The sequence below is a fragment of the Saccostrea echinata genome, unplaced genomic scaffold (assembly GCF_033153115.1).
Source record: "Saccostrea echinata isolate AGI-Se365-2 ecotype Australia unplaced genomic scaffold, CSIRO_AGI_Sech_v1 ptg000017l, whole genome shotgun sequence".
NCBI lineage: Eukaryota > Metazoa > Mollusca > Bivalvia > Ostreida > Ostreidae > Saccostrea > Saccostrea echinata.
Genome location: NW_026889766.1, coordinates 4,839,062 through 4,862,144, shown reverse-complemented (window position 1 = coordinate 4,862,144; position 23,083 = coordinate 4,839,062). Strand labels below are relative to the sequence as shown.

The following is a 23,083-nucleotide window of genomic DNA, read 5'->3' as shown; positions in this document are numbered from 1 at the left end:
TAACTGAATTGTGAAAATAACGATCAGTAATCGTGTTCAAAAGTCCAATGAAAACAATTTAGATTGTAAGTAGAGGAAACACAGACTCCTGAAAGCGTCAGAGGTGCATCATACACTGTTGACCGGTCACACCCGCTGTGTGCCCCATTGTCATGATTGGGTATGCAGAAAAATCCGTACATAACTCAGTAGAGAATAATGGCCAAACAATTTGTATGAAAGACACCAGTCAACATTTAACGTAACATAGATTGTATTTGCTAACAAGGTCTTTGTATCGACCATAGAGTTTTTGAAAAGTTGACTTTAAACGAGATTGTTGATACGCTTGTGTAATCAACTAACTTGTCAGTAACCCGTCTCGTTTTAGAAATTGTTCGCACGTAGAACATGCCCTTGCGTATTGATTCAACTGAGAAATATGAACACCATATGCAGGTGATAATCATGTATTACTACGTAAATAAGGAAATTTGGTAAGACAAAAGTTGAAGTTATAACGTTTATCAGGAAATTTAGTTGTTAGATTGCCATCAATGTCTTTCTGTAGTATTCACGTGCAAGAATGAATAGATGTGTCAGACTTTGTGGTGTCTTTTATCTCGAGTTCAATGAAATATACCAAATCAACGTTTGAATGAAAATGAATATTATTAATTAAAAAAGTTATTTAAATATACAAGTGAAGGCCACAACAGATTTCAATGAATTAAAACCACAATCTTTTCTTTAACTAAGCAAATCCGAAAAACAAGATGCAATTAATTTCGAGATTGCTGAGGCTTAAGCAAGGCTTACAATTGAAAATCAGAATTTGTAATAATGTAATTCGTTTTGATTACTAAAAACCAAAATAATATTATACTGTTTCTATTCCACAGAAACTCAAAAAGTATTAGAGGACGAATTACACATTTCTTCCCTAATACAGAAGCAATTCCAGTATGATCTAAAAGAAGATTTACAGAAACACAAATCAACTTGCATACCGGAAAACGTCAGAGGTAATTATTTCTAATAAGGGTCAGTTTGCACAAGGGTCCCATGGCCCACAACGCTCAATAACTATGGCCCTGCTATTCTTCTTCATTAGATTTAAAAATATTTTCCTCTTTGATTTCATTAAGATCTTGACTTCATATTGTGAACCAATACCTATAGCGCCATGATTTCTTCAGAGTTGAATCCACATAAAGTTGGAATGTATCTGTAAACATGACCCCACCATGGTTGAAAAGAGTTTTCCTATTCATAGGCATTATGTAGAATTTGGACCTTTTATTTTAGTCCAGTTTTAACTCCAGGGCTCATAATTGAAAAATGAAAGCATACAACTTGAAAATGTTCTGCTTATTAATATGATTTAGTGTGGCCTTGCCATTCCTGAAATGTTTTTCTCTACATACACCCTAGTAGAACTCTGATCCCCTATTGTAGTCTCAACAAATTCCCAGGGTCCCTGATCTGAACAAACTTGAATCTAAATTATTTGAGGACGCTTGTAAATCAATATGAGTAATCGCCATTTTCACAGTATTTGTGTTTTTTCATACTCACTTATGTTATAATGCACTCTGCATCAAAATATATGATTAAACCCTTAACAATTATGACCAAATTTTGACAAAATGGTACCCCTAACAAGTTAAATGATATATAACACTCCCATGTTCTAGACAATAAAAATATTAAAGATTTACTACCTAAAATATGGGGTATATTTTGCATTATGCTGTTGCAGCTGAAAAAAGGCTTTGTTTTCCAGTTTTTGTTTCAGGAGATTTACTATAGAAACTCTTACTTATAGATGTCAAATCATTGTGAAAGTATCCCTCTTTTATATGCAATTTACTGTATGTAAATCAACAAAATCTTAGCGAAATAATGTTTAAATATGTGAAAATGCAGATACGTTATGAAATTTAATAAAATTCTACTGTTTGAACTTGCAGTTTAAAAAAATATATGTTAATGCATTACTCTTACTTTAGGTTCATTTTAAAATTAGAGTTAAATGATAAATGAAACAATAAAGAAAAGTTTGAGTGGATTCTTCGAAACTTTAGAAAATGACACATTTTCTTCTTATTGGCATAAAAATGTCCCAAAATTCTGTAGTGTCCGCAACATGTGCTTATTCTGGAATGCATTATGAATTATATTTCTTTTATTTTACATGTAAGAGGCCAGTACAGCTACTAATTTATCTACCAAAAAATATCAGGCTTTAGCTCAGTGTTGCTTGGAATTCTGGCAAATATATTGTGTTTTGTAGAGTCCGCAACGCTGTAGAGTCCGCAACAGCTTTTTAAATTCACAGTTTCTTCAAAGAAATGTAACATGATTTCAATTGATCATCACTATAATTGTCCAAATATTCAATACAAATATGTAAGGTTACAAAACTTAATGGAACTATAACTTCATACTTTGAATAACACCCATAACGACTTGTTTATACATAATATTCAAAATCTTTCAATTGTCAGTCTTATGTTATATAATGAAAGTTAATTTTCATGTGGTATTTAAAACTGAATAAGTGGAAACTAAAGAATACATCAAGATGTTAATTGTTAATTAATAAGTCTAGTTCTCATTAATACAGTTGTGTTGCGGACACTACAGTAATAACTATATACCACATTTATTCATTATTTTCACTTTTTATTTCATTAAATATTTTTGAAATGTGAAACACTTCTCTGATATTTTGCTCCTTTGATAATACAATTAGTTAACTGGATTAAGATAACAAATGGAGATTTTTGTACAAGATAACACTTCAAACTTACTGATATATATATATGTTTTATTTTCCAGGCTGGATAGCCATTTTTGACTAGCCTTTTTTATTTCCCTATAATATAACACCATTTACTGTACATGTAGAACTAGTTAGAGATTAAGATTTTCAGTTTACTCCATTAAAACCAAATATGGTGTCAAATAGCAATATTTCAATATATTGTAGTGTCCGCAACAATTTCAATACTGAAAAAAAAAATTATGGATGCCTTAGTAAATTTTTTAATTCATTGAATTTATCTATTAAACTATTTGTTATAACTTCTTTAATTGTTTTAAAATAAGTAAAATCATAGACATTTTTTAAAACTGCAAAACAATTATACATCAAGAAATAATTAATGGTCCTTGTTATGTGGTTATTTTCATCTCAATAAACCACATTCTGCATCTTTTTATATAATACATTTTCAAGAGTTGATCCGGTGGTATATAATTCAGCCTAGAAATGAACATTTATCAACAATTATTTTTATAAAAATGACAAAAGATTATTCTTATGGTTACTTGTAGTGTCCGCAACAAAAATGCTATGCATTTTCAAAGCTAGACAAGATACAAACGAAGATATCCAGGGGGTTATGACAAATGTATTTGAAATTTAGAAGTATTCAATTTAATTTTCACATGATAATTATATAGGTCTTATGTGTGATTGTAAAGGTATATAAACTTAAGGAAGGGAGATAAATTAGGCAAAAAAATTAGCAAGTCATTAATGTGAATAAAATTTTTGTTTTCAAAGAGAACCATAAGATTTTTCTTTTATTTCACTGCAATTAGGTACATAATCAAAACCCGCAAGAAGTTTGGAATAAATAAATATCTTTAATATTTTATTTTAGACATAACAGGTGTAATGTAGTGTCCGCAACACAAGGTCTCGCCCAAAATTTGACTTTGCATAACTTTTTTCGTAAGAATGCTTATATAAAAAAAAATTGGGACTCATTTGCATAGGTATTGTACTTTCTAGAAAACATGTCAATAATGTGCTGTTTGACTTTTTATTTTTTTGGTCCAAGTGCAACACAATTAGCACAAATACTGTGAAAATGGCGAATACTTGCTTTTTTGTTTTTAGTAAAGGAAGACTTTCCTCTATATTTCCATGCAAAACTTTTTCTTCTATCGTGGCTCTACCTTACCCCGGGGGTCATAATATCAAGATTTGAACAAGTTTCATAATGACTTTGCTGCTCTTGAAAAGAAGATTTTAAAAGGTTTTTATGTCACCTGAGTCACTCAGATGACATTTTACTATCTGATTTTGTCCGTCGTCGTGTGAGTGTGCGTCTTGCATAAATTTTTCACATTTTAAACTTCATCTCGAGAACCATACGACCAATTTTAATCAAACTTGATACAAAGTATTGAATTGAAGGGAATTAAAGTTTGTTCAAATGATGAAAACATTTTTCCACTTCCAAGGGAAGATAATCAAAAAGAGTAAAAAAAATTAGGTCGGATCATTTAAAAATCTTTTTCTCAAGCACCACTGGGCCAGAATAGTTCAAACTCAAATGAAAGCTTTTGTCGTTGCATATATTAAAATTCGTTAAAATCATGGCCCCAGGGGTCGGGTGGGGTCTCAAAAAAGAATCAAATTTTACAAGGTATAATAAAGTGTGACAGGAAAGGAGAAAATATATAGCTGGACCGGGAATCAAACCCGGGACTCCTGCATCACTAATCAGGTGCTCTACGGACTGAACTACCCAGTCCAATATCCAAACCATTACATTCCTCCATCCTTAAATTGTCATCACCTCGAGGATACAACCCAAGTTCTCATTTGCCCCTTGCGGAACTTTCACTTGCAAGGCCAGGGGTGGTCAACTGCACGAAATCTGTAACAGGAAAGGAGAAAATGTATGACTGGACCGGAAATCAAACTCGGGACCCCTGCATCACTAGTCAGGTGCACTACCGACTGAGCTACCCAAGCTGATGTCCACAGCCGAAACCATTACATTTTGAGCAGGATAGGAGAAAAATGCGACGGACCAGACAGGGGTTCGAGCCCGGGCCCTCTGAATCTCAGGTGCTCTAACTGAGCTATCTGGCCACCGTTGACCGAACCCGTCTGACCGCCACAATTTTTTAAAAAAAAAAAATCTTCTTCTCAAGAACAGCAGGGTCATGATTAATAATATCAAAATATGCATGTGTAAGCATCCTGAGGTACTACAGATTCAGGTTTGTTCAAATCATGGCCCCTGGTTATAAGGTAGGGAAAAATGAGGGATCAAATTTAGATAGATAGGAAAATCTCTAAACATCTTCTTATAAGGAAGAACAAGGACATGATTACATGTAATCATATTAATACACAAGCATCGTCAGGTAGTGCAGATTCAAGTTTGTGCCTTGGAGGTAGCTTTAGGATTGGCCAACAATTTGGAATCAAACTTTCAATTTGTTCAAATCATGGCCATGGAGGGTAGGATGGGGCTAGAATTGAGTTTTACGCAGGAATAAATGAAAAAAATCTTTAAAAATTGGCATCACAAGAACAATATGATCATTATTAGTCATACTAATATACAAGAATCCGCAGATAGTGCAGATTTATGTTAAGGATCTTTGTGTTTACTCATGGACACTAGCAGAAAAACTGTTGACATGTTTACAATGATCACTTACTATTTACCTAATTTGTAGAATTCATGCCCGCTGGTCAATTTTAATAATCCAGGCCACGTCTCTTCTTCTAGAGGAGGTCTAGAAATGTTAATAGAACGGTTAGAATACGGTGCAAAATTTAGGCTCAGGTAAACTAGTTAAAAGATTTAAGCCGACAGAACACACTGTGCCCTACAAAAAAATTGTAGGCAATTCTATGCTCTACCTAATTTTCCATTGAACAACAAGTATTAAAAAAAACAACAGATAGTTTAAATGTATCGATGAAATGAAAGCATTTATTAAACTCGTTATCTGCCCCACCCCCTCCATACGAAGTAAGTTGTTTGCTGGATTTATTACATCAGTCCATATTTCCAGTTGACCAGTTCTCACTCTATACGCAAGTATGTTAAAGCAGCACTAAGAGAATTATTGGAAAAAATATACCTTTTTATAAAATGTAACATTGATAAGTCGGAAAAGCCATAGATGAAACATTTACTATATTATTATCAACTGTATAGACGTCAATTAGTCTTAGGCTAAAAGAAGCACTTCACTTCGACGCCATCGCGTGACTAAAATATGCCTAAATAAAAAAGTGAAAAGTTCAGCTATACCCCGAGGACTATCCATTTCGTTTGTAAAAATAATTATGTAAACACATCTTGGGGCTATGAAAAGTGGGAGAATCCTACTCTTCTGTCAAAGAAATAATTATTCCACACTTTTGAATGAAACCTTACCAAAAGTTTTACATTTTGTACATACTATCGACGAACTTTCAACTCAGCACGATTTTAGAGGCACTTTCTAATTACTATGGAATACAAACTTTTGATATAAAAAAAAAAAATATGTTTCACGGTATAAACTTTTGCATTTTTACTGTTAAGCACTGCAGAGGAAAGGCTCATCGGGATTATAAAACTCTGTCTTCATTTTTAGAAGAAATTACAAGAATAAACCACTGCACCGGATTTTTATCTTTAATTACATATATTTACATTTCCAAATATATTTCCTTAAGATTCTTTGCAAATTAGAGTATTGTTCATTTTCTAATATTTACATTTCCAAGTATTTTTCCTTAATATTCTTTGCAAATTAAAAGATTGTTCATTTTCTCATGAACTACCATGAGATGAGCATGAATATCTCTATTGTTACGTCATAATACCGTACTTGACGTCAAAACTATAGTGCGAACGGTTTTGCTTCAAAAATGACAGTTGAATGGTGTAACTTGTGGAAACTCATCAAAACAATAATGTAAATATAAGAAATGAATTTTATTTTTGAAAATTCATGAGGTACATGAACTACAACGCTTCACGCCGGCATATTTATCATGAAGCGCTAACGCGCTTCATGAAATATTCCGGTGTAAAGACGAATAATGACCCCCGTAGAATAATGACCGGGGGGTCATCGAAAAATGACTCCCTAGCCGTAGAAAAATATAATTTTTTGTAGAAAAAGAGCCCCGGGGGTCAGTTTTTTATATGTGCAACCTATAAGAAATTGACCCCCGTTGAAAAATGACCCCCATCGGAACAGATTAATACAAAGTTCAAAAGAGATGATTCATGCCAAGGTTTGGATTCTCTTGCGTTTTATCTGATTACATGTAATACTAGACGAACACGCAATTAAATTTTGTTTAAAATCATTGCATATGTTTCTTTCTATTAGACCTATTGTTTTAGCCCAAAATTAAGATTGCACAATAGATACGTCACATTGTCTATTGGTAAAAGTAAAGTCAGGACGATATATAGTTATCGCCAGACCTATTATTTTGTCTGAACATTTTTTCGGACATGACTTTGATAAACGTAATGAAACGTTTCAGAATTGACGATCATCAACAGTTACTCTAGATGTTCATAAAACTGACCACCGTTGTCATGGGGAAAAAATTGTCAACTAATATTTTCACGGTTGGCTTGTTAAATCTTTGTGAAACTTCACAAATGCGTTTACATTTACATGTAAGAGTTTTAAAAATGTTTCCATTGTCGTGGAAACGATTTGACAAATTTTTTCTCACAACGAACGAGTGAATTAACGCGCAGAGGTACAAAACTTTCGTAATGTTACAGGATCATTGTGTATTTCTATTGTATAAGGCGCAGCATTGGTGTTTATTGCCATTAAGTATTATTATACTTCTGTTAGAATGTGTCCTATATAAAGTTATGAAGGTAAAATAACTATTTTTCTATAGTCTGAAAATTTCAAGTCTAAAAGAGCTATACCCCGGGGTATAGTTTGTGCTATCCACCCCTCGGAAAACTTTCATTCAATTTTTGCCGCCAGTTTTGATTTCCTGCGATAAATCTAAAGACTGATGATGTTATTATGACTTCAAAAGCATTGTGACGTCATCAGGATTTCAGTTTATTCTTGCAGTGTTATCTTACTCCAAATACTTCCTCAAAACTTTTATAATTATTCTTTTGAACTTTTCATGTTTTGCCTATGACACTTTAGTATCAGGTAATCCAACTCTCAGAAATTTTATTCTACATCAGTATAATAAAACGCTTATCCGCTGGCTTTGAGTGGGATAGCTCTTTTATCAAACCCGACTGGGACTATTCCCCGAGGGCTTGCCCACTCACAGCCAGTGGATAAGTGTATAATATCACCTATTCGAATAGGTGATATCACCTGTTTGAAAAGGTGATATCACTCATTCAAATGGAATAGGTGATATCATCTATTCGAATAGGTTATATCACTTATTCGAATAAGTGATATCACTTTTTGAATTGGTGTTATCACCTATTGGAAATGCATAGGTGATATCACCTATTGGAATAAGTGATATCATCTTTTTGAGTTGAATAGGTGATCTCACCCATTCGAATTGGTGATATCACCTTTTTGTTTTGAATTGGTTATATCACAAATTTGAATTAGTTATATGACCTATTTGCGTTTTTTATAACATTAAAAATGAATGCGAAAAACAAGACAATCTAGCTTTAATGCAAAGTAAAGAATGAACATCCAAAACGCCTTCAAAGAGCAGTTTTATTTCCTTAGCAGTGATTCAAAATTGATGAAATTGATTTCATTGCTCTTGCACAACCTTTTACAAAAAGATAAGTTTCTATGGACTTACTGCACTTAATTTGAGACATACCCTCTAGTATGTCGGCATTGCATTGATCAAATAAACTGTAGATTCTCTGTAAGATCATTTATTTGACACAAAGAGAAGAGGGGACTCTGTTTTTAAGTTACAATGTATATTAAAAAAAGACCATAAAATAACCTGTTTGCATATGAAAAACTAGATTTCTATTGACCATAAGTAAATTCGGGCTGCCCTTTTCCCCTTCGTTATAGTCCAAGGCATTTAAAACGCCATTTATTTTTAATTCCTGTGAAGTTATAGAAATTTCACTTGAGTCAGTTTTGCTATATTTATCGATACTTTCTCTCTGTAATAATTATCTAAGTGAAAAGAGACTGAACTTTTTACTTCCTGTGTAGAGTAAATGAATGCACTTTAGTCTTGGGAGCTGTTGTTATTTCATACTTAATTTGAATAGGTGGTATCACCTATTCAAGAAGGGGATATCACAAATTCAAAAGCTAAAAGGTGATATCACATGTTCGAATAGGTCCGGTGATATCACTTAATGGCGGTAAATACCACAACGATCCCTCATACTATTGCTTGCAATAGCATACATTCTAGTCTTGATCCTTTTTATCATTTGTTTCATATTTCGATATTTTACTGATTATAGACGTTTATGGCCAATTAACAAACGGGTTGACTTTAGATTGATTGATTGTATGTTGTTTTACGTTCAATTCGAGAATTTTTCGCTCATATAGAGACGTTATCATATACCGGTGAAGGGCCTCAAATTTAGACCTTTTACTCGGCACACAGGGCCATTGAGCAGTGAGGGATCTTTATCGTGCTTACGCCTGCCGTGACATAGGGCCTCGGTTTTTAAGGTTCATCCGAAGGACCTGCAACTTTCACTTCAAAATGCCGAGCGCCTGACGAAGGAACAGTTGCTACCCATTTTTTATCGACTCAGGTCAGTCGCGGCCGAGATTCGAACTCACGACGAGCGCTTTACCGACTGAGCTACCGTGACAGCGGTTACTTTAGAAGTCTCTAAAAAGGTTATTCTTCTTATTTTAAAAATTGTAAGGCACTTTTGCTATATGTCCGAAAATTACATGTATGTACACTATTTAAATCATTGGCTTAAAAAGGTACTCGGACGCAACTTAATAAACCGGTAGATAGACATTGTAAACATCTCTCTCTCTCTCTCTCTCTCTCTCTCTCTCTCGATCGATCGATCGATCGATCGATCGATCGACTCTGGATAGTATAAGCGAAAATTAAAAAAAGTTTGTTTTTTTAAACAATGATACATAAGTCAATCAGAATGAAAGCATTTCCACATAAGGTACATCGTCAATTCACCATAAAAAACATTTGAAAGATTAAATGAGAACAACAGATCGTCGTTATATCTTCAATTTACCTCAGGTGAGCATTTTGATCCATGGCCTTCTTGATTCATTAGTTCTTAGTTTTTTAAATCCAAAAAAATATTTTTCTGATCAAATCTACCAGGGGTCATTATTCTACGGGGGTCATTTTTCTTCACGTAGGGTATGCAGATTTTAAGGGTGATGCCACTTTTTCTACGGGCGAAAGGGTCATTTTTCTACGTCGAATAATGACCGGGGGTCATTTTTCTACGTCGAATAATGACCGGGAGTCATTTTTCAACGTCGGAAAATGACCCCCGGTCATAATTCTACGGGGGTCATTATTCGTCTTTACACCGGCGTGAAGCGTCGTAGTTCATGTCCTCATGAATCTTCAAAAATGAAATTCATTTCTTAAATGAACTACAATGGATGAGCATGAATATCTCCATTGTTACGTCATAATACCGTACTTGACGTCAAAACTATAGTGCAAACTGTTTTGCTTTAAAAATGACAGTTGAATTGTGACACCTAATCAGAAAAATAATGTAAATATAAGAAATGAATTTAATTTTTGAAAATTCTTGAGGTACATGAACTACAACGCTTCACGCCGGCATATTTATCATGAAGCGCTAACGCGCTTCATGAAATATGCCGGCGTGAAGCGTCGTAGTTCATGTCCTCATGAATCTTCAAAAATTAAATTCATTTCTTAAATATTTACATTTCCAAAAATTTTTCCTTAAGATTCTTTGCAAATTAGAAGACTGTTCATTTTCTCATGAACTACCATGGATGAGCATGAATATCTACATTGTTACGTCATAATACCGTTGTTGCCGTCAAAACTATAGTTCAAACTGTTTTGTTTTAAAAATGACAGTTGAATAGCGTAATATTCATGGTAACTCATCAGAAAGTAATGTAAATATATGAAATGAATTTAATTTTTGAAGATTCATGAGGTACATGAACTACAACGCTTCACGCCGGCATATTTATCATGAAGCGCTAACGCGCTTCATGAAATATGCCGGCGTGAAGCGTCGTAGTTCATGTCCTCATGAATCTTCAAAAATTAAATTCATTTCTTAAATGTACCTCACATGACATTTACGACATACGCTTTTTAACTTCAATTTCATATCTTTGTTTATTTGAATTCTCGTTATACGTTTTATTTTAACTCTGCAAATATTTGCTCAAAAGATATGACGTCATGGGTTAGACATTTAACCTCCGTGACAAATACTTCGCTATATATGAAGTTCAAAAATGATAAGAGATTATATTATGTTTTGCAAGTTCCAATTCATTTCTAGGACGTGAAATAAATCTCCAGATATAGCTATTAAGAAATCGTTATCTCTGAAGTTCACATCATATAGCTTACTATGACGTCGTATTGTATAGGCAAAATAGAATACCTGCGTGAAGCTTAACATAACCGCACAGCGACCATCTTCAAAACTACCGAAGATATTTCGCCTCTACTTTCTGGTATAGATATTTACTATCAAAACACATGGCCGTCATGGTAGCTCAGTCAGTAGAGCGTTCGCTCCGTGATCGGAAGGTCGTGTGTTCGAATCATGGCCGCGACTGACCTAAGTCGATAAAAAATAGATAGCAACTGTTCCTTCGCTAAGCTCTCGGCACTTTGAAGTGAAAGTTGGGGATCCTTCGGTTGAAACCTTAAAAACCGAGGCCCCGTGTCACGGTAGGCGTTGGAACGACGAAGAACCCTCACTGCTCAATGACCCTTAGTGCCGAGTAAAGGTCTAAATTTGAAGCCCTTCACAAGTATGTGGTGACGTCTCTATATGAGTGATAGATTGATTGTTCGTTGTTTAATGTATCTCGCGAGAATTTTTCACTCAATTGGAGGCGCCACCACTTGCCAGTGGAAAGCTACAAATTTAGACCTATACTCGGCACTCAGGGCCATTGAGAAATGAGGGATCTTTTTCCTGCCAGCACCTACTGCGATACGGGACCTCCGTTTGTATGGTCTCATCTGGAAGGACCGGTCTCCACGTCCCGCAGTTGGATTCGAACCCGCGACGTAAGAATCAACTCCTCCACGACTCTAGAGCAGATACTCTAACCACTCTATATGAGGGAAAAATTCTCCAACGGGACCTTCAACAACATGTAATCAATCAATCAATCAAAACGCACGGTATTTTCAGATAATATCAAAATTTGGGGCTGTTAAGGTTTCATTATTACATCTAGAGCAAAGAGTCAGAGGAGCATTTCTAATCCAATGTTCCTGTTGTTTGTTGTATCACATTGTTACAGGAAAATAGAAGAAAATTCTTTAGTGCATTTATTGCAAGAGAGTGAGGGACACATGAAGATTTCTTTGCCCAAGAAAAACAACGCACCAATTAGTCATATTTGACATGATGAGTGCTTGCAGCTGTTATCAAGAGGTTTGTCATGAAAAATATTCATGGTAATACTGCAAGATCTGAAGTTAAATGATCTTTGTGGAAATACCTGTGGCATGATCTTTGTGGAAATACTTGTGGCATATTTTGATAGACGACACAATGGTGCAATGTATCTAACAACCAGCGATGTTACAACTTGTACAATTAGTAAGAATTTACCAAGATTCAGGTCGCATGATATTTCAGCAAAATACTGTTAGCTCAACTCAAAGTATAGGAAACTTATGAAATACTCTCGGCGTCCCAGGTTAAAGTTTTGGAGCAGATTTCTTTCTAGGTATTTCTATGCCCTATGTTGATCAGAGTCGCAAGGACGATGATCTTGTAAGTTTCGTTGTATCATATGGGATTCAGATGCTACACTGTTAGACAAATCTCTATAAGATTAACAATGTTAATGTTTTCTGAGCAGGCAGATATGGTAACTTAACTTGCATGGATGATTCATGTAGGAATGAAAGCTTCCAAACTTGATTCGGATGCTGGATCTGACTTAAAGATCATGCAGACCAAACTACCATAAATAAAGGATCAAGGGATGCGTACTACCAGACATTCTTCCAATGCAAGATTTTACTTTTTTCACGTAATTGAACAGAAAAAAAATATGCCCCCGTAATCGAAGATTTGGGAGTAAATAGTTTTTGCCCTATCCGTCCGTCCGTCTGTTTGTCCGCAAAAACTTTACCATTGCCCATAACTTTTGATTGGCTGTAGCTATGGCTCTCATATTTAATAGTTGTATTTCTTCAAACAAGGCCTTTCTTTCGGTACATATCTGAACTCTTGACCTTGGTGTTTGACCCAGTTTTGTAAAAATTTACCCAACTTTAACCTTGGCCATAACTTTTGTACAGTTCGTGCTAGGGCTTTTATACTTCACATGGGTATTCTTTTTGATAAGGCCTTTCCAAGGATATAAATATTTTTGACCTTCTGACCTTGATCTTTGAGTTTGACCCACTTAAAAACTTTAACCTTGGACATAACTTTGTAACAGTTAGAAATAGGGCCTTCACTTTTCACAGGTGGATTCCATGTGACAAGGCCTTCCTTTGGATTTTGAACTTGACGTTTGACCTACTTTTGAAAAACTTCAACCTTGGTCATAACTTTTGAATGGTTTGTGCTAGGGCTTTAATACTTCACATGTTTATTTCTTATGACAAATCCTCCCCCTGGGTACCTTTAATTAAACCTTTGACCTTGGAGTTTGGCCCACATTTAATAAACTTTAACCTTCACAATACCGTTTTAATGGGAGTTTGACTTACATTTGATAAACTTCAACCTTCGCCAAAAGCTGTAATGGGTGGGGGGAGGGGGGGGGGCATGAGTCTTTCACAAACACATCTTGTTTGGAATAAATCCATTCCCAAGTTCTTAAAAAATCCTAGTCAGACCAAACTTGCATTAATTTTTACATTTAAGGTTTTAAAATTCAGTACATTTGTTTGATATGAGAGTTTGCCCTTCGAAATGATAGCATTCGAATAGGTTTGAGACCGTGCGACGAGCTGTATTATCTTTGTTTTGTATTCTTTAAAAAAAAAAATGCAGTTCTTTTCCAGGTATTTTGAAGTGTATCCGTTCTTTATTTACCGTACAAAAACATCAGTCTTAACACAATTGTTCTACGTTAATATTTAATTCAAATATGTCAAATTGCACCCACATTGACGCGGTTAATATAAGTAATATTCTTAATCACAAAAGGGTTCAGTCTTGTATTCCAATATATTTCAAGTTAAATACTACACCTTGTATTTCCTACAAATATACATCGACTATTGCTTCCAAACTTTTTAATTACAAGAAAACTTTACAGGGCCTGGATATCGAATATCTGAAACATAATCCTCTATCGTGTTCATGTTCTTCTTCGCCCTATAACTATAGTCCTGCTGGACACGTTATTACTGGTGACGTAAATATAGTTAATAATGAGGACCTTAGATCACTAATTTTAAAAGGTCCTAAATTTAGGGAACCAAGATCCTTCAACTGGCGTCGGAATTTCATAAATGTTATGGATTCTGTAGAGGACTATGCCAGGCGATGGGCCAGACATGAAAAAGATGACCTTGACACTTTGTCAGAATGGATTAAATGTATCAGATGTATGTTAAAATCGCGCATTAAAAGATTGAGAGGCAATATGAAAACCATCTATCCTTCTGTATTCAATAATCCAGAAGTAAAAAAAGAATTAGATTGATTACATGATCAGTACGTACTGGTCCCTGCTGACAAAAGCAGGCAACAACATTGTCTTTGTTTGTAAGGCTCATTATATTAAATGTATTTTAGAGGAACTTGGATTTAGTTCTACAAGTGGTAATCCAACTTATACTCTTAGTTCTTAGTTCTTTCTAAGGAAGAAATTCTTCAAAATCATATGTCAGTTTTGAATATTTTTAATATTCCAAACAACCAAAATGAATTTGAATTACCATATTTATATTGGATTCTGAAACTTCATAAAAATCCTTACAAACAAAGATACATATCGGGTTCCAGTAAATGTTCAACCAAGCCTCTTTCTTTACTCCTCACTAAGATATTAATAGTGGTGAAGGAGAAACTTCAAGAGTACTGTGCAACAATATATTCGAGAAGTGGTGTAAATCAAATGTGGATACTTAAAACTTCCAAGGAACTTTTGGAAAATTTGAAATCACAAGATTTTACCAAAATCAACAGCTTAAAAACTTATGACTTTTCTACTTTATACACAACCATTCCCCACGATAAATTAAAGTCCAGGCTTTTTGATATAATTGACAGCTGCTTTTTCAATAAAAGTGGAACTCGTAAATATACTTACCTTGTCATTGGTCATTTGCAAAATTATTTTGTTAAAACATTTTAATTGTACACACAAGTACTCTGAAGTTGACATTAAAAAGATGCTTGAGTTTCTGATTGACAATATCTATGTGGTTTTTGGAGACCAGGTCTTCCAACAATCTATTGGAATTCCCATGGGTACCAATTGCACCCCGTTATTAGCAGACTTCTTTTGTATTTATTTGAAGCAGAATTTGTCCAAAATCTTGTACGTGAAAAGAAGAAAACAGTTGCTGTGGCCTTCAACTCGACATTTAGATATATCGACGACGTATTGTCAATTAACAATGGCTATTTCCACTCATATGTCGATACGATATATCCTAGTGAACTTGAGATAAAAGATACCACAGAGTCTGACACATTTGTTTCATATTTGAATATTTTACTTGAAAAAGACGTTAATGGTAATCTAACAACCAAGTTTTATGATAAACGTGATGACTTTAACTTTTCAATCGTCAACTTCCCTTACTTATGCAGCAATATACCTTCATCTCCTGCATACGTGGTATATATCTCTCAGTTGATTCGACTCGCAAGAGCATGCTCTACGTATGTACAATTTCTAAAACGAGATAAATTATTGACAAACAAGTTGATGAAACAAGAATATCAGCTGTCTCGTTTAAAGTCATCATTTCGTACGTTCTATGGTCGATACAATGACCTTGTCAGCAAATACAATTTATCATTGAGTCAAATGCTGACTGACGTTTTTCATACTAATTGTTAGGCCATTATTTACACACTGAATTGTCGACGGATTTTTCCGTTATTTCCCGATCATGACAAGGAGCACAAGGCGGGTGTGACTGGTCGGCAGGGGATGCTCCTCCATGGCACCTGATCCCACCTCTGATGTTTGGAGGTCCGTGTTTACTCTGCTCCTATTTTGTATTGTTTAATGGACTTTTGAGCTTGAATACTGTTCGTTATCTCCATATATTTCATTGATTAAAAAAAAACCTCTGAAGCTTATGTAAATTTTTTAAAACTTTCTAAGTTAAGGCATATTACACGTTAAGTTACACAAATATGCTAAAAGATAGTGTTCATAAATATGTATATAAACATTTAGATCGTAGATATTGAAATTCAAATCTGTCAAATAATTTACCTGTAAATTTAATGCTTGTGCATCTCAAATGCTTTGTTCTCAAATGAAACACATTTTTAAAAAAATAAAAATACATTAGTGATTCAAACATTTATTCTTAGGTTTTTTCTCAAACAGGAAAGCTACATAGAAGACTGACATTTTGAAAACATTTATCATATTCTTTGTATAGTCTACAGTGATTAAGGCAAATTGATATTCTATGTAGCTTTCGATCAATTACTTTATTTTTCCGAAGACTATTCCACTTAAAAAATCCCAACATTAATCACTCAATTTTATTTTGTCACTCCTTGTAAATTCTTGAGACTGGAATAAGCACAGAATAAAAAACAATATTTTTTGTGTTTAATTTTATCGAATATGAAACTGCGAATGTTTTCCGTAACAAGATTAAGAAGTGAGTCTTTAATATTAAAAACGATATTTATATATTTGACATTTCATGCAACCAAATTTCTCATTTTCTAGATCAACATAAAAGAATATTGCACAAATGGAGGAAAGGCGTCTTTTTTGAAATCTCTTCTTTTAAAAGCATGAAAGACTTTTTCATTTCTCATCAAATTGTTGCTGTGATTGGATCTCCCGGATCTGGAAAAACTGCTTTGATCCGCCACGTCGCTTTACAGCTAGAGTCCGAGTATCAGATTGTTCCAATCTCCACACTCGGGGATATCATCAACTTTGGTGACTTAAACAGACCACAAATATTTGTCATAGATGACGTTTTAGGTGTGTTTACTTTAGAGAGAAATTTGGTATCAGATCTCGAAAGACATAGTGAACAAATTGAAAATATTTTAGATAAGAAATCAAAGAGATCAAAATTATTTATGTCGTGTAGATTGGCAGTGTACAACGAGGCGAAGGAATTAGATGTGGTGTTTTTTAAAGAGGATACCATCCTCAGCTTGAATAATGAGGAGAACACTCTTACTCAGGAAGATCAAAAAGGTATATTTGAATCTCACATGATGCATGAAGGGATTTCATGTGTCTTTGATTTAAATTATTTGCATGAAAAAGAAGTCTCCATGTTTCCACTTCTTTGTCAAATGTTTAGCAGCGATAAAGGCATCAGAGAGTACAGAAAAGATTTTTTTAAATATCCAAATAAATGCTTGCTATCAGAAATAGGTAAAATTAAAACAAGAAATAACCTACAGTATTTCTCCATTGTTCTCTGTATGTTGAACAACAATTGCCTTTCTGAAGAAATGCTGATCGACAGTAGAATGATTAATCTTGTATGCCGTTCTTGCAAAGTAAAAAAATATCCTCAAAACTGGGAAATAATTCAGCAATTGTCTCACTTAAAAGGTACCTTTATCACAGAAAACGATCAAAAATATACTTTTATCCATGATTCAATATTTGAAGTTGTCGCCTTTCAATATGGCCAGCAGTTTCCCGACCAAATTGTGAACTATATGAACAGTAATTTTATTGCAAACAGAGTTGTTTTAGAGAATACAGACATCGAAAACGACCTTTCCATTAAACTTAATAAGTCTCTGTATGAACATCTTGCAAAAAGGTTATACGAGGATGTAAAGAAAGGGAAACTTCACGATGTGTTTTTAAATAAAGCACTGAATGATAAGGACTTTCAGCAGCAGTTCATAAGCATTTTGGCACCGTACAATGATGTCAAGAAATATTTCTTATTACCAAGGGAAGAATGTTTCGACAGTATTATTCATGACTCACAGAAGCAAATTGAAAGTGATGCCGAGGAAACAGTTGGACAGAGAGAGTATGAAAGACAAGATCTTCTCCTTGACCTCAAATGTATTGGCGGAAAGAATATCTATGAAATACGCGCTATTAGCTTTATTATTTATTATGGTCACCTCGATTTGCTGAAATTTTTAATAAACTTGGTGGGTAGGCATCATCAGCACACAGACATTGTTTTTGGAGCTACAAAGGAAGAACAAGTAAGATTACTTGTTTTAGCATGTTTTAATGGAAATTTAGACATGGTAAAATTTTTGGTAGAAATTTTTGGGAAGACAATTATTAACAGCATGCCTGTTGTAGAAGTCGATAGATCGAACAATCAACACAGATTCTTAACCCCGGTGATTGCTGCTTGCTTGAGAATGAAACATGATGTTGTTAAATATCTAGTTAATAATGGAGCAGATATAAATATTACGAAAAGTTTTTACCCTGCTTTGTGGACTCCAACTAGAATTGGTGATCTAAAAACAATTATAAACTTACTTGAATATGGCGCTGATTGTAACAAATCTGATGGAAGAGGACATTCTCCTCTGTATGTTGGATCAGAATTTGGTTATGTGGGTGTCGTTGAAAAACTTATTGAGTATGGTGCCGACATCAACAAATGTAATATTTATGGTTGTTCACCTTTATTAATAGCGTCGTCAAAAGGCCATCTCCTTGTTGTTGAAAAACTCATTAAAAATACTGCCGACATCAACAAGTGCGATATACACGGCCAGACATCTCTACATTTAGCATCACAAAATGGCCATTTTGTAGTCGTAGAAACATCAATACGGAACGGTGCTGAATGTGATAGAAGCGACAAAAATCAAATAACACCTTTACATAGAGCTTCAGAAGAAGGTCATCTTCCTGTTGTAGAAAAACTTATTGAGCATGGTGCCAACATCAACAAATGTGACATTCATGGTCAGTCATCTCTTTATTTAGCATCACTTAAAGGTCATCTTCCTGTTGTAGAAAAACTTATTGAAAATGGTGCCGACATCAATAAATGTGACAATCATGGTCAGTCATCTCTTTATTTAGCATCAAGAGAAGGTCATCTTTCTGTTGTAGAAATACTTCTTGAACATGGTGCCAACATCAACAAAAATTGTGAGAGCAGTGGTTTGTCACCGCTAAATCGAACATCATTAAACGGCCATCTTCCTGTTGTAGAAAAACTTATTGAACATGGTGCCGAAATCAACAATTGTGATAATAAAGGTCGGTCATCTCTGTATTTAGCATCACGAGAAGGTCATCTTTCTGTTATTGGAAAACTTATTGAACATGGTGCCGACATAAACAAATGTGATATACACGGTCAGTCATCTCTACATTTAGCATGCCAAAATGGCCATTTGCAAGTTGTAGAAACATTAATACGGAACGGTGCTGAATGTGATATAAAAGACAAAAATCAAATAACACCTTTAAAAAGAGCTTCAGAAGAAGGCCATCTTTCTATTGTAGAAAAACTTATTGAACATGGAGCCGACATCATCAATTGCGACAGTTATGGTTGGTCACTGTTACATCGAGCATCCTTTAATGGTCATCTTAGTGTTGTAGAAATACTTATTGAACATGGTGCCGATATCAACAATTATGATAATAAAGCTCATTCATCTCTGTGTTTAGCATCATTTAAAGGTCATCTTCTTGTTGTAGAAAAACTTATTGAACATGGTGCCGACATCAACAATTGTGATAATAAAGGTCGGTCATCTCTCTATTTAGCCTCACGAGAAGGTTATCTTCCTGTTGTAGAAAAACTTATTGAACATGGTGCCGATATCAACAAATGTGATAATAAAAGTAGGTCATCTCTTTATTTAGCATCCCGAGAAGGTAAACTTCCTGTTGTTGAAAAACTTATTGAAAATGGTGCCGACATCAACAATTGTGATAATAAAGGTCGGTCATCTCTGTATTTAGCATCAAGAGAAGGTCATCATCATGTTGTAGAAAAACTTATTGAAAATGGTGCTGACATCAACATTTGTGATAATGACTGTTGGTCATCTTTGTACATAGCATCACTTAAAGGTCATCTTCCTGTTGTAGAAAAACTTATTGAACATGGTGCCGACAGCAACAAATGTGATGTACACGGTCAGTCATCTCTACATTTAGCATCACAAAACGGCCATTTGCCAGTGGTAGAAACATTGATACGGATCGGTGCTGAATGTGATAGAAGCGACAAAAATCAAATAACACCTTTACATAGAGCTTCAGAAGAAGGTCATCTTCCTGTTATAGAAAAACTTATTGAACATGGTGCCGACATCGACAATTGTGATAATAAAGGTCGGTCATCTCTGTGTTTAGCATCAATGAAAGGACATCTTCATGTTGTAGAAAGACTTATTGATCATGGTGCCGAAATAAAAAATGGTGACAGTTATGGTTGGTCATCTCTTTATTTAGCATCACAAGAAGGTCATCTTCCTGTTGTTGAAAAACTTATTGAACATGGTGCCGACGTCAACAACAGTTGTGATAGTAGTGGTCTGTCACCGTTAAATCGAGCATCTAATAATGGACATCTTCCTGTTGTAGATAAACTTATTGAACATGGTGCCGACATCAACAATTGTGATGTATACGGTCAGACATCTCTACATTCAGCATCACACAATGGCCATTTGCCAGTTGTAGAATCATTAATACGGAACGGTGCTGAATGTGATAGAAGAGACAAAAATCAAATAACACCTTTACATAGAGCTTCAGTAAAAGGCCATCTTTCTGTTGTAGAAACACTTATTGAACACGGTGCCGACATCAACAAATGTGACAATGACGGTCGGTCATCTCTGTATTTAGCATCACGAGAAGGCCATCTTCCTGTTATTGAAAAACTTATTGAACATGGTGCCGACATAAACAAATGTGATATACACGGTCAGTCATCTCTACATTTAGCATGCCAAAATGGCCATTTGCAAGTTGTAGAAACATTAATACGGAACGGTGCTGAATGTGATATAAGAGACAAAAATCAAATAACACCTTTAAAAAGAGCTTCAGAAGAAGGCCATCTTTCTATTGTAGAAAAACTTATTGAACATGGAGCCGACATCAATAATTGCGACAGTTATGGTTGGTCACTGTTACATCGAGCATCCTTTAATGGTCATCTTAGTGTTGTAGAAATACTTACTGAACATGGTGCCGATATCAACAATTGTGATATTAACGGTTGGTCATCTCTTTATTTAGCTTTATTGAATGGTCATCTTCCTGTTGTTGAAAAACTTATTGAACATGGTGCCGACATCATCAAATGTGACAGTTATGGTTGGTCACTGTTACATCGAGCATCATTTAAAGGTCATCTTCCTGTCGTTGAAAAACTTATTGAACATGGTGCTGACATCAACAAATGTGATAATAAAGGTCGGACATCTCTGTATTTAGCGTCACGAGAAGGTCATCTTCCTGTTGTAAGAAAACTTATTGAACATGGTGCCGACATTAACAATAGTTGTTATGGTAGTGGTTTGTCACCGTTAAATCAAGCATCGTTTAATGGCCATCTTCCTGTTGTAGAAAAACTTATTGATCATGGTGCAAACATCAACAAGAGTGATATTCAAAGTCTGACTTCTCATGAAGCATTAGAGCAAGGTAAATTGTCTGCTTTAGAAACATTAATTTGGCAGCCTGGAGAATGGGATTCATTCGAAGAAAATGAGAAAATCACCTCTTTATTTTCTTTTTTTCGAGCAATATGTTCCTGTTGTAAAAAAACTAATAAATCAAGTTACCGATATCAACAGGTATGATTGAAAAGATTGTACATGTATTATTATTATTATTAATGTAATTACAGACTGCATTTTAAATTGTAATTCAATTTCCATTATTGCTTGTGTGCTGATTTACTACATTTTTCTTTTCTTACATTTAGTACACTTGCTTTTAATCCATAATTTAAACTATGAGTTCGTAATCATTTGCAATAAACATAAAAGATTTTGATTCATTTTCTTTTGGTCTGACTAAGCTTCTTTGTCCTTTCTGAAATAATTTTAAGTCACCTGAGCAAAAGTATTAAGTGAGCTTTTCTGGTGAATGTTTTTACTTCCATTTAAGAATTGCCGTCTGTTTTCTTTTCAGATATCTATTTCTCAAGAAACTATGAATGAATTTTAATTAATATTGGCACAAATCATCCTTGAATAATTGAAAGCCCATTCTTTTTGAAAGAATTGTCATGCTTAATGTCAGTGGGAACGAGTGGGGGTAATTTTATAAATCTTCCCAAGAAACACTTGACAAGAAAATTCATTATCGACCACAGCAGCGGCCGATCTATTTGTGGTTGTGTTTGAAAGTTGACGTGGGGAAAAGATGAGTGTTGTTTTTTGTTGTATCGATAGAATAATTCCTTATTGATAGCATGCATAAAAATTGTGAATAAATAATTCTTAAAGGCCGAGATTTCGCAGCACAGTTAAGGCTGCAGTAAGGAGGCGGGGCCTAATTTATACAGGAAATGCTTACTATGACATCACTCAAAAATATAAGTTCTTCAAAATACCACAAAATGAAATGATTTGCTATTTTAAACTCTGGGATAGCTTTAAACTACATCAATACATCAATACTTACTATTGCATGCATTTTTGTTGTTGGTTAAATCCCGCACAGCAATATATAAACAATTAACTGATCGCAATGCACTTGTCTATGTGACGTCATATCGTAAAATTTGACGCAGTTTGTATGCAGTGAGAGGCGGATCTAGTTATATTTTATACAATGAAAAATGTCTTTTGTAATTAAATAAAATATTATTTGCAGATATATAAGAGGCCATTAACTTGGATGCGATGTCTATTTTATGATTTTATTGATATACTTCCCGTACATTCAATAGACAAGCAATACTGTCGTATATTTGTATACAGATTCATTGAAAGGTAAAAGAAGGGTCGTAATAAATCGATATATTGCAAGGGCATACCCTCAATGAATT

At 34.4% G+C, this 23,083-nt stretch overlaps 1 protein-coding gene across 1 annotated transcript; it reads left to right on the top strand.

Annotated features, from left to right (window-relative positions):
- The first annotated feature begins 912 nt into the window (after positions 1–912).
- Positions 913–21,887, top strand: LOC133189265 (serine/threonine-protein phosphatase 6 regulatory ankyrin repeat subunit B-like). Its single transcript, XM_061324668.1, has 2 exons — positions 913–1,004; positions 16,822–21,887. Exon 2 carries the CDS (start codon positions 16,890–16,892, stop codon positions 21,885–21,887), a length of 4,998 nt encoding a protein of 1,665 aa, XP_061180652.1. The 5' UTR covers positions 913–1,004; positions 16,822–16,889.
- The last annotated feature ends 1,196 nt before the right edge of the window (positions 21,888–23,083 follow it).